The 13,474-nt window shown below is 35.9% G+C and overlaps 1 protein-coding gene across 1 annotated transcript in view; it reads left to right on the top strand.

Annotated features, from left to right (window-relative positions):
* The window catches only part of LOC145670720 (uncharacterized), a 206,531-nt gene extending 194,333 nt beyond the window's left edge, over positions 1-12,198 (top strand). The window contains exons 7-8 of the mRNA XM_081739498.1: positions 250-398; positions 11,767-12,198. Of these exons, the coding sequence (XP_081595624.1) occupies positions 250-398; positions 11,767-11,968 (351 nt within the window). The 3' untranslated portion in view covers positions 11,969-12,198. The remainder of the gene's footprint in view (positions 1-249; positions 399-11,766) is intronic.
* The last annotated feature ends 1,276 nt before the right edge of the window (positions 12,199-13,474 follow it).

Genomic DNA, 13,474 nt, shown 5'->3' with positions numbered 1-13,474 from the left:
ATTCCAATGATTTTTGGTGTTTCAGTATTTCTATATTTTTCAACGCTTTTTGATGTTTCAGTATTTTGATAATTTTGATCAAATTTTGATATTTGGTAGATAGCGATGTTTTGATTTTCAAATATCATACGTAAACAAATGCTCGTGTCTTCGAAACTCACATTTCAACCTAACCATCTTCTATCGCATTATATTTCTATAGCTATAAAATGCGTAAATTAATATAGTTTGGTTTGTAAACTATTTCAGCTCAAATACCAATTTGTTGCCGAATTCATGAATTTGGGTCCTGATGGTAGCATTGAAGCTATCATTAGCAAGACAACAGCTGCTGTTGCTCTTCAGATTAAAGTCGTTGGGATGAAAGCCTCTTTGCAGTCTCTCAATCTGAAAGTTGGGTAAGTTTAAAGTATTTTCCAAGTAGAAGGATCACGTAAGGAAAAACTAGTTGCCAATTGTTCTTTCCATAAGACATTTCCCTAAGTGCAGACGGATGATTACAAAACATGTATATGAATATTAGGGATGTGCACGAGACGAGTCGAGACAGGATTTTTCTGACAAAATTTGAGTCGAGACACGGCTCTTCCAATAGAGAAATATACATTTTTCGAGTCGAAACATCACTTTTACAGCACATTTTCGAGATGAGACAGCCACAAATCTTGTCTCGTGCGCATCTCTAATGAATATATCTTGAATCTTAAGTTTTGAATACCTCCTTCCTTCTTTCACTCTCTTCATAATATATATATATATATATATATATATATATATATATATATATAGATAGATAGATATAGATAGATAGATAGATAGATAGATATAGATATAGATATAGATATACGTGTATAAATATTTTGACGAGAGACGCTTACTGCACCAAAAAGACCCGGTCAAGAATTGCCATAGCCAAAGAAGCATCCAACAAGGAAAGATCACTGTTAACTACCAGGCTTAATATTGCATTACGGAAGAAGCAGGTCAAGTGATATACAGGGTGTTAATGAACTATACCAACAAACTGTAAGAGGCGATTCCTCACATCAAAATAAGAGGAAAAGTTCATATGAAACTATGGCGAAAAGTGCATAGTTTCAGAGCTAGGGCTTTCCAAAATCGCGAAAAAGCAAAATTTCAATAGGCCCTATTTCGAATTCCAGAAGCTGTGGATGGTGGTTCTTATCAGTGTAAAGAAAGCCACGCATACACTATCCAAAAGTGCATATTTCATCAATTTCAATAGGTGTAGAGGGTATTCCCTACAGGGTGTAATTCTCAGATATGCTCTCAATAGAATTTTCAGATATATCCTGATTTCAAGAAGGGTCCAAAGTAGGCAGGAGGTAAACCTTGACAACAAATGGACATCCACTGCTTCTGAGGAAAGGCGGAAGTGTTAGGAACACGGAGCTCCATGTTTCTTTGTGTTCGTTATAACGTGTGATGATATGTATTTCGTCACGGTATATTTCACGTTTTCTTCACTTATAAGCGTGAAATAAAACACCGCAGCATGCGTTTTCCTGAGTACAAGAGACCGTGCTGCTGACGATCCGTAACACTTCCGACATCCCGCCAAAGGATTCCGTGTTCACTGCTATAAAGACTTATCATCTACCTGCTTTCTTTCAATCAAAATGTCAGAGCATATCTCAAAATTCGGTTGAAGGCATGTCTGAGAATTTCACCCTGCAGGGAATAATCTGTACACCCATTGAACATTAATGAAATATGCATTTTTGGATTGCGTATGCGTGACTTTCTTTACGCTGATAAGAACCACCATCCACAGCCTCTCGAATTCGAAATAGGGTCTCTTAAAATTTGGCTTTTTCGCGATTTTGGATAGCCCTAGCTCTGAAATTATGCACTTTTCGCCATAGGTCCATATGAACTCTTTCTCTTATTTTGGTGTGAGGAATCACCTCATAAAGTTTGTCGGTATAGTTCATTAACACCTTGTATATGGAGTATTGGACTGTATGGTTCAGAAACTTGGTTATTATGAGAGTTAGCGAAGGAATATTTAGAGTTTCGAAATGTGGTGTAGAAGAAAGATGGACAAGATAAAATGAACGGAGAGAGAATAACAAACCGAGATGTTTTAAAACGGATAGGAGAGAAGAGGACACTTTTGGCCAGCGTTCTTCGTAGGAAGGCCAACTGGATGGGACGTATCTTGCGAAGAAATTGTCTTCTTCATACCGATATAGAAGAAACGATAGAAGGAAAGCGAGGAATAGGAAGAAGAAGAATACAACTAATCGATGATTTGAAAAATAGAAGATGAGAATTAAGAGAGTAAACTGAAGATCCAGAATCGTGGAATCATAATAATAATAAACTATCCTTACACGTGCACTACTTCAAGTTTCAATATTAAATTTACATAGTTTGGAAGTCTTCGTTTCACACTGTGAAACGATACTCAATTAATAATAATAATAATAATAATAATAATAATAATAATAATAATAATAATAATAATAATAATAATAATAATAATAATAATAATAATAATAATAATAATCTTTATTTTAGTGCTTTTGGCAAAACAGCTTTTGGCAAAAATACAGCACTTGGTATCAGAGTATGCGATGGAATAATAATACTACTAAAAATAAATAATAAGAAAGAAAACAATAAAAAGAAGGGTACTAATATAAAACACAATGTAGCTAAAAGTCAGCTAAGCAGAAATTATTCCTTGTCAACGCAGTAAAACTTATCAAGTTTTCCATCCATCTAAAACAACAAGAAGCTAAGAACAGCAGTCATAAAATTACATTTGGCTTAATGTTTCTAAACGTCATTGATTAAAACTATCAGTCAGATCACATAAAACTTTCACATTGTTTGATACAATAAGTCTAAAATGAGCTTAAAGAATATGTCAATCTTTTTAAAATTTCACATTTCCAATTCAGAGGAACTAAAATCATGGTATTTCTTATGCTATGATTTGGCACTTTAAAACCTATGTTTTGTAAACAATATTCACTGATATAAATGTTATCTAGTATTTTTTGCATGCATACTCTGTCGAAATTTTTTCGTCTATTCATAAGGCTTTCTAAACCCCAATAATCAGTCCAATATTCATAACTATGTGAATAATAATAATAATAATAATAATAATAATAATAATAATAATAATAATAATAATAATAATAATAATAATAATAATAATAATAATAATAATAATAAATGTATAATACAAATATAACTTAACTTACGAAGTAACCAATTAGGAATAAAATTGAACATGATGATCCTATTATCATTGTTCTGACCGTCAAAACATTTACCTACGGTAATATAAGTTTTATTTAACGACTTTAGTTGCAAAATTTCCATGTAAGATGTCACACCGTTTTGTTTGTGTTCTTTATCAACAAACATTGTAATAATAATATTATTTTGCATGCAGTAGGATTGGTTATATAAACAGAGATAAACTGTCAAAAATGCTTATTTTCAGAAGAAAACCAAGCTAGAAACTTAAATTATCTTCTGAAGATATGACATTGTCCGTTGAACATTTACACTTATTCTCCGTTAAAACAAATTACGCTAACTTATTTTGCAGCATAATCAAAGCAGATGCAGAAGCCGATTTACTTTTTGTAGAGGTTTCGGGCGCCAGAAACCTCAAACTATTATGCTGCCAAAATGTCTTGAGCCGTGGCAAAAATGCGAACTAAAGCTCACCCTCACACACCCACGCGTTGAGCCAATAAGGGTTCAGCTGTTGCTAAGCAAGAGAAAGCGAGTGGAATTCCTTCAGCCGATAGCAGCGCCTGCAACGGAAGACTACGGATCAAGTCAATGTGGTTTATTTATAGCTGAATATAAGAATTATTGGTCATGTGCTATAGGCCTATATGGAGTATTGGAATGTATGGTTCAGAGTCTAGGACATTATGAACGTTACAGAAGAAAGATGTTTATAACCAGCACCCTCCGTAGGAAGGCCAATTGGATTGGACGAGATACATATCTTGCGAAGAAATTGTCTTCATCGTACTGCCATAGGGGAAAAGGTGGAAGGAAAGCGAGGAGTAGGAAGAAGAAGAACACAACTGATGATAATTTGAAAATAGAAGTAACTATTGGAAATTAAAAGAGGAAGCTGAAGATCGAGAAATGTGGACGAAACATTTTCAGACCCGAACCTTAATTTAAAAAAAAAAAAATCATCTGCCAACAAAGAGAATAAATACCAAACCACTTGGCACAACGGCCCGATTTGTGGACTCGAGCCGCTCCACGCCATCTGTTAGCGAACGGTGGAACTACATTCAGCCTGGCGACGAACACGTGGTCAGCGCGCCGCATTGCCTTATCGCTAACCGGCGTATCGGGAGCATTCTAGACCTAGGGCCGCCAGGTCTTTTATTCACGTGACTCCCCACTTTGCCTCTCGACTCTGGGTGGACGCCGAAAATTGGGCAACCGCCGACCGGGAATCAAACTCTGGACACGCCGACGCGTATAAATATTGCACATGTCAAGCAATAGTCAAGAAGTATAGTCTATTAGTCTAGAAGGGTAAAATCGAGTGGCTTGTGAAATGTAATGAAATGAAATATTTGATTGATTGATTTTGAGTTTTACGTCCCGTTCAGCAGCGAGGCTATATGAGACGTGGACCTACTGATTAACGTGGAATCCGAACCACATGAGCTCCTGCCGGGAATCGAACCCGGGTCTCCCGCGCCAAAGGCGCGTATGCTAACCGCTTCGCCACGGATGAGCTCAAATGAAATATTTGAGTTTCACGTCCCACAGTTGTGGCTAAGTTTCATGATGATTAAAGTAAGTGAATGATGATGGAAGAATTAGTGGAATGAGAAAGTGGGAGGAAACGTGAGTACCTCGAGAAAACCCACGAGCACGATGTTGTCCACCACAAACATAGTTGGCCTGGTATCGAACTAAGGACCCCACGCAGCAGAAGTAAGCGATCTACAACTGAGCCGCCAAGCTACATTGTTCTCAAACGGAGTCGTATCTAGTAATAGAATAATATTTTGTTAATACGTAGTTCATCGCCTTCCCCAGCAGAGGGCAAGGGGGGAAGGCAGCTTGTCTCCTCCTGGATTTCCAAAGTGTATTCAGTTCTTGGAAATACATGTCAAAACATACTAACTTCCTGTCTCATACTATAGCACTAATGTATCTATATTAAATAATACATACGTATAGTATTATGGTTTATTTACTGTAGTTCATAAGGGTGTGTGTGTGTAAATAATTTTTGTCCTGTAGTACTAATGTATCATATGCACGTCTGCATCACTGCGTGTGTGTGTTTGGGGTTGTGACTGTATATCGGTCTTTTGACCTCTCTGAAAAATATCATGCGCGAATCCGGAAAGTAAAATCGGTATATTCCGGATTTCGGAAAAAATCCAATGTCCGAAAAATTCCGGAATTCGGAAAAAATCCGGAATTAAAGAATTCCGATTTAAGAAAAAATTCCGAATTCAGGAATTTTTCCGAAATCCATAATGTTTCCGAATTCCGGATTTTTTCGAAATCCGGAAAGTAAAATATCCGATTCCGAAAAATTTTGGTCAACCCTAGTTATTACCTAATTATCACTATGTTTTACTACGTTTTACTCGTTCTTCCAGTAATCAATAACGTCAGGAACAGAACGCACAAAACATCGAGGACAGTTAAAATTCCAAATGCTCTCCCACAGGGAATCAAACTCAGGACCCCGTACATTAAAGGCGCATGTTCTAGCCACTAGGCCAGAGGGGTGTGCTCCACTGAGCCACTTCCCCCCCCCCGCTACCATGATGAAAAATGAATAATAATGACAGTAAAATGAATAGTAGAAGGGCATCGATACCCTAGTTGCAAGTTGTTTCTCTTGCATCTGAATAAATAATTATATCTTGCAATGTGAATACGAAAATAAAAGTGAAGACCTGCTTAGCTATTATTCTCTTATGTGACTTTTCCTAATTACTGTACCGTTAACAAGAGACTTACTCCAACAAGTCTCCAGGTAGAGGTGTGCACGGGCTCGGGCCTACAAAGCATATATGACTTCAGCTCCGGGCCGGGCTCGGGCGGTAAATTTTTAAATATGTAGGTATAACCATATTTCTCGGGCCTACCTTTATAAATTTACTGTACAATAACATTTATTGGACGTTTAAACCGTTCTTTCTGGAGAACTTTTAAAGCACAGCTGCAAAAATAAACTTTTAATTGCTGTAAATAAAAATACAATTTTGCGTAAATTATAAAGTTTCTGTAATTCGGGCTTATTTCGGGTACATTTGATTATCACACGAACTCGGGGCCTAAATGCTAAAACATATTTCGGACTCGGGTCGGGCCTCACATCATAAATGCCCACTAGATATCGTTTCGATTTATGTAATTTTGTCCCTCCACAAAAATCCAGTGGCATAGAATTTAATGAATGTTGAGGAGTCCTCATACAATCCATCAATCCGATAAAAATTTTCAATGCATGCAATCACAACACAAAAATGAATCATAGTGAAAAACTCCTCCTTCTCATTAGGATCACACAGGTGGTTCTTATAAGATTGCAATATTTGTACGCACGTTCGTTACTCTACGTGATGGTGAATTTTTAAATTTTGTCCTTTCCGGTAGACAGTTAGTTATAGCAACTATCTCAGATGAGTTCGTTAATGGAATCAAATGCCAACCCATGGGAAAATTCTATTTTTCGTGGGATCTTTTGCAATTATAGAGCCTGACATACTAAAAATACAGTAGAGCGTCGATTATCCGAAGTAATTGGGGCACATGGGTGTTCGGAAAACTGGTTTGTTCGGATAATCGAACTGTACATGTTTATTTGCCAAAAAGAAGTACTGTACAGTAAATTTATTCATAAAAACAGGCATCTCTTTAAGTACTGTATTACAAAGTAACGTACAAAGGCAACTTTAGTAGGAATATATAGTATGTGGTACAGTTTATTAAACAAAAATATGTAAATATTACATACACATTTTGCATGAACAATACACACAGTACACAAAGTGTGCTGATTGTTGAAACACAGCGACTGGCGGCTTGGCCGGTCAGCAGCGCCTTATGAAGACCCCATTAGAAGCAATGTTCCGCCAGCGGTGGCTCAGTGCGGCAACTACTGTGGAAAACTTGGTTTGGGAGTGAGGGGGATGATGGACGGTAGGGTGGGAGAGTAACAAGTGCGAGCGAGTACACAGTTCGGTTAAGCGGTCGTTCGGTTGACCGACGTTCGGATAATCGACGCTCTACTGTAATTCAAAACTTACTATTTTTCTTTTCCTTGTTTTTCATAAGTGAAAGGAGATAACGAAGTGCAACTCACCACAATCATAAATAATGTTATTCTACAACAGAAAATATGAACCTGAGGAATTGTCAATGCTGCCATCCATAGAAATTACAGTGTTGCCAGAATAATATTTCCCCCAAAATCTAAGTTAAGGCAGCAAAGGAACTCAACTGCATTTGATTACCTGTTGTTTTGGTATCCTGTGAACTACTTTTTAAATAACATTATTATTTATCTTTATTAACTGTATGTTAAAACTATTTTGTTTATTACAAACTAAATATAACCATTATTTAAAACGTAGTTCGCACGATTCCAAGACAACATGATACATAATCAAATACAGTTGAGTTCCTTCCTCTAGACACTGCCTTAACTTAGATTTTGAGAGAAATGTTATTCTGTCAGTTCTGTAATTTATATGGATGGCAACACTGAAAATTCCTCAGGTTCATATTTTCTATTGTAGAATAGCATTATCCACGATTGTGGTAAGTTGCATTTCCTTATCTCCTTTCACTTATGAAAAACAAGCAAAAGAAAAACAGTACATAAGTTTTGTATTATTTTTAGTATGTGAGGCTCTTAATTATTCGGAATGAGATGAAGGGAATTTTCGTCGAAATTGAAAACACATACGGTATTGAATTTTTCACTATGCGTTTAATCCACACCAACAAAATTTTATACGAACGAGAAGTAGGCATAATGGGTCATCAGTAAACGTGTTAGTGTTGTCAACTTTTAGTGTGAAACTTTTTTTCTTTCTTATCGGCAAATCTCATGCTAGTGGGCAGTGACTTACAAGGAAGATTTATAAACCGTGAAAGTTGGATTTTGATGAAAATTAGTGACAAGATTCAGTTCGAGTCACTAAGCAACATAGTAATAGTCACTCGATGCGCAATTGCTTCGTTGAGCTGCTACACCGACGCCATCTTGAAATGCGGTAGGCAAAGTTCAAGAACACTCTTTTTGCACAAAATGGGAAAGCTTTTGGAAAAGATCTGACTTCATCAATGTAAACCCGGATACGGCATCTATATATGAGGGTACTTCCAGTGTATGATCGCCATCTTGAAAGGCGCCATATTGAATCATTGTCAAATATGATAAATGGCAAGGGGACCATGTGGGGTATCAAATAGCACTGAAATTTATTCCTGAATCCATTTATGTAACCAAAGTTTACATATCTGTTTTCACTTCAAAGTTAAGAGCTCTCTCACCCACAGGAACATACAAAAACTGTGTGAGTTAGATCTGTGTTACCCACTAGTAGTCACTTGCTATGGAGACTATGTTGCGAATTGAAAATAGTATCTGTGGTCATGAAGATTGTGACGAAGGTGCATTTGTTAAGTGTTTGTACTCCTCCATGATCCTGTAAACTAATTATGGATCTCCAACATCACAACTGAAGAGCGAAAGGTTAATATCTTGGTAGGTCAATATTTGCATATGTGCACCAGTTTATATTATTTTTCTAATATATATCCCAACAATCCTTTTAATATTCTCTGCTCGTCAATACTATTAAACGTGTGTTTAATCGTCCACCAGTCTATTCCATCGCGTTTCGAAATAGGTACAACTTGTTGCAGTGCTGCTATTCCATTTTTCATTACAGGTATTTCAATTTTAATTAACGATTTCTCTCACTAGGCTCAAGACCTGATTGGTATAGTGTCCATTGTACATCAAGTGACTACTACTGCATTAGTTAAAAAGCTGCAACTGCTCGCACGACCGCATTTCATAACACAAATCTAATTCGCACAGTTTTTATGTTCCTGTGGGTGAGAAAGCTCTTAACTCTGAAATGAAAACAGATATATAAACTTTGGTTACGGAAATGATTTCAGGAGTAAATCCCAGTGCTAGTTGATACCCTACATGATCCCCTTGCCATTTATCATATTTGACTACGATTCAATATGGCGCCTCTCAAAATGGCGGTCATGCAATGGAAGTACCCTCATATATAGATGCCCTATCCTGGTTTACAACGGTGAAGTCAGATCTAGCAAAGCTTTTTCATTTTTGTGCCAAAAGGGTATTCTTAAACTTTGCCTATCGCATTTCAAGATGGCGTCGGTGTAGCAGCTCAACGAAGCATTTACGCATCGAGTGACTATTACTACATTCCTTAACAACTCGAACTGAATCTTGTCATTAATTTTCATCAAAATGCAGGTCTCATGGTTTATGGACCTTCCTCGTTAGTCATATGTGATTCTTAAAAATCAAGTACCAAAAAACGAAATTTATGCTCCGGTACTTGAAGCAAGAAGAAAACAAAACAATGAAAGAAAGGAAAAAATCAATGAATGAATTAAAGAAAGAAGAAAGCAATTCAATGAATGAATAAAAAAGAAGAAAACATGAACGTATGAAAGAAAAAAGTAAAATATCTAGCGAGAAACAATGAACTTCCAAACGTTCCACAAGGAATTAGTTCTAGAAGCGATAGTCCTATTAGCGACAGGAACTGTTATCTGTCCTATGAGCGACCGATTCATTTACATTGAGACAATGAAAGATGATATGATTCCCTCACGTAAAATATGTTTGCCTCTGGCGTTATTAGCGTCCGAACTACCTTGCTATAAAAATGTACGTGCCAGTGATACTATTCGTCAAATATATTTTCCCTCTACAGTAAATGCAAATAAACTTATCTTAATTTTGAGTTAGATTTGACATAAAATATACCAAATAACTTAACGAGACAACAGGGATATTTCGATGAGAAGTATACTCTTATGTAATTAATGATTGAGAACAAAATTTTAATATCCCCTTTCTTCAAAAGCTCTGCTTTCTGTATTTAATTTAATTCAAATCTAATTACTCACTAAGCAAAGCAATATATTTTGGTTTGGAAAGCTTAAACTTGTAACAGTTTCGCGAATTATCTATCTTTTAGACTTCCTAAGATTCTAGGAATAAAATGAGAAAAACATTTCAATAATAACAGATAGTTTTGAGATCCCTTACATCTGATAGGCTATGAGAAACCGATGAAACCAATTACAATGCAGTGCACTCTAAGAAATCCAAAAAGTAAACAAGCTCTTTAAATTACCTTCCCCTCGCTGTAAGCTACTAAAACGTAAACAATTGCTTAATTCGCCTTCTTCCCTTGTTTTGACTTATACATGAAAGCTTATCATATAGCAATCTCATATACTGTAATTCCTTATAGCTAGATGCACTGTTAAATCCCGCAAGAGATGAACGAATCGGTGACTCGTAGGCCAGTTAACAAATCGAATCGGTCGCTCATAGGACAGTTAAAGTTTCTGTCGCACATAAGACTGTCGCAAATAGGACGACACCTTCTACAAGAAATGTGGAGAACAAAGCTATTGTAGAATCATTCGGCTCAGTATAAAGTAATGGTACAAAAGTGTGCTGGAGTCACTGCATTTATTACAACAAAATATACTTGTTCTCGATTAAGGGAAAAATGTTATTCACAAACTATTTTATGAACGTAGAAGATTGAAATTTATTGATAATATATCCTGAAATATATATATAAAAAAAGTAACACACGTCGTGCATAAGTTAGATTTCTATATTTTAGTATTAGTAGAAGTAGAAGTAGAAATAGAATGTGGGAAATTCATATGGAAAATGGGAGTTTTTGGTTCAATATGAGATTATTTAGTGTTTCAGGTGGCATCACTGGATAGGAAAAATGAAATCTTTAAGTTTTACATCCCACGGTTATGCCGGTTAGACTAAAGGAGACGGTGATGATGAGAGATGAATGAAATGGTGGAATGAAGAAAGTCGGAGGAAACGGGAGAATCCCGAGAAAACACACGAGCACGTTGTTTGTCCACCACAAAGTCCACACGGTGCGAGCTGGGATCGAACCAAGGACCCCAAGCACTGCAGGTGAACGCTCTACCACTGAGCCATCGCGGCCCCATCACTGGATAAGAGTGATTTTAACGGTGGTTATTCATATCCTGTTTAATATTTATAATAATATATTGCTTCTACGCAACCTCCAGAGAAGTAAAGAAATTTTGGTTGCCTATACTTACATATGCAGTTTTCCTTACTGTAAACTATCCCTCCGAATATGCCATATATGGATAGAATCGCATGATTCTCTTTACTATCTTTAGTAGACTTTATTCTTCTTTGTTTGTCTTCTGAGATGTGTGGGATGACAGATTCCGTCATTGATTTCATCGGAGTGATTGATAACTACTGTACACACATTTTTTTTTCTGAGATAGGCCAACACTGTGTTTTGAGGATGAATCTCAAGGTCACATCACTTTGTTGTTACAAATAAACAATTATACAAATATTAAACTTGCGAACTAATGTTTAGAAAGCATTTACTTGTATTCCAAGTAATTTGCATCAAAGAACTTTGTTTAAACGCAATTTCATTAAGTTTCATTTTCAATCTACAGTCATATTGATATCGACATCAAAGGACTGGGTTTTCTTGGCGTTCTCGACTTCTTCTCCGAAACAATAACCGAATGGACAGTCAATCTTTTGCGAGGACCAATAGCAAGCATTCTTGAAGACAGTTTGAAATCTACCATCAACGAAGTTCTCGCGAATTTTGATATTGGTAGCATCATCGGACAAGGTACTCCTACAAAATAATGCAGTAATTGTTAAGAATTCAGTAATTGTTAAGAGATAATACTAGATAATGCAGTAAATCGACTGTGAAATACTTACGAAACCTATCATGTAAATGATGTAGTATTATTCGAGTGCCAACATCTTTATAACACATAACTAAATATATATAGTGAAATGTAACTATCATGAAGTTTGTAAAGTGTGTAGTATATATGCAATCATATATTTTTATAAGTTTTTGTGATTAACATTAAAGCATTATTTGACTTTAGCTACTTGTTTCATTTTCCATTATTTCTTTGTAAACTTCGGTGTATTTCAATACGAAACAAAATCTGTATCTAACAGGTTGTCTAGGGATCAAATCTGATTTATAGGTAGATAAAATTTATCCGTTATGATAAAAATCATGTTTTATTATCAACCAGTGACTGATTCTTTGAGCGAACTTTCTGGTAAGTAGAAATCACTGAATTCACTACCATTAAAATAATAATAATAAAAAAAACGAATTACAATTAACAGTGGACAAACGTTATATATACCTACTAGGTGTGAGTTACTGGTTGCTGTTTTTGCTTCACAATCACAACGTTTCAGATTTAATCTGTGTCAAATCATTGTCCAGGAATTTTCCACAATTCCAGTAGGTAAATTCCTGTATAGTACAGTATAACTCAATTCCTATTCGCCTCTTGTCCCTTCGTTTCCCATTGTTACTCTCCTTGGAGAAACTTATAAAAGATCTTCAAGTTTAAAATTTGGTTCTGATGTGTTGACTCTAGGTGGGTGTACTTGCATCCACCTGCAGAAACATGCCCTATCCGCTAGTTTAGTGGCTAACGAGAGGTGGTACCGGGTTCGACTTCCTGTATAATTTGAACGCACTACAGTGGTTTGAATTCTCCACCTTAAACTCTAGTATAGGACATTATATCCACTGTTTAATAGGGATCATACGTTCCCAAAACACAAAATGCTGTCCCGTTTTTTTTTTTTTTTTTAATAATGAAAATAGAATAATACATTTTGTTCTTTTCTTTTCTTTTTTTTTACTACAACACATATGAGCTTTATAATTTACTTTACCTCGAAGATTACTTGAAACTAATCAGTAGTGGTGGCTTGTGAGGGATGTCACATAACTAAAAATAAATTAACAAATATTTTATCGCTATAACCTACCAAAATGTGCACACATTGTACCACTACAAGCTGTGTATAGAGGACTTACTACATCCTTTTAGTCCTTTAGCTTGAAACGACAAAATGTTATAATTTTTCTGATGTGATTTCTCTCAAGAGCTCCTTCTGCCGGTAATTTTAAATTAATCATTGTGCTAAAGTAAATTATAAAGATGTTGTAATTAAAAATCTGTTGATCAGTAAAGTTTTCAATTCGAAATACTAGAGTGCGTACAGGATAGGCCTCTAGATATGTCACATGCCTGTTATTTCAACTGAAAATACACTATGTGATCAAAAGTATCCGGACACCTGGCTGAAAATAACTTACAAGTTCGT

This window comes from Thermobia domestica, chromosome 14, assembly GCF_964235325.1.
Source record: "Thermobia domestica chromosome 14, izTheDome1.hap1.1, whole genome shotgun sequence".
NCBI lineage: Eukaryota > Metazoa > Arthropoda > Insecta > Zygentoma > Lepismatidae > Thermobia > Thermobia domestica.
The sequence above is the reverse complement of the archived record's forward strand: the minus strand, read 5'-3'. Positions and strand labels throughout refer to the sequence as shown.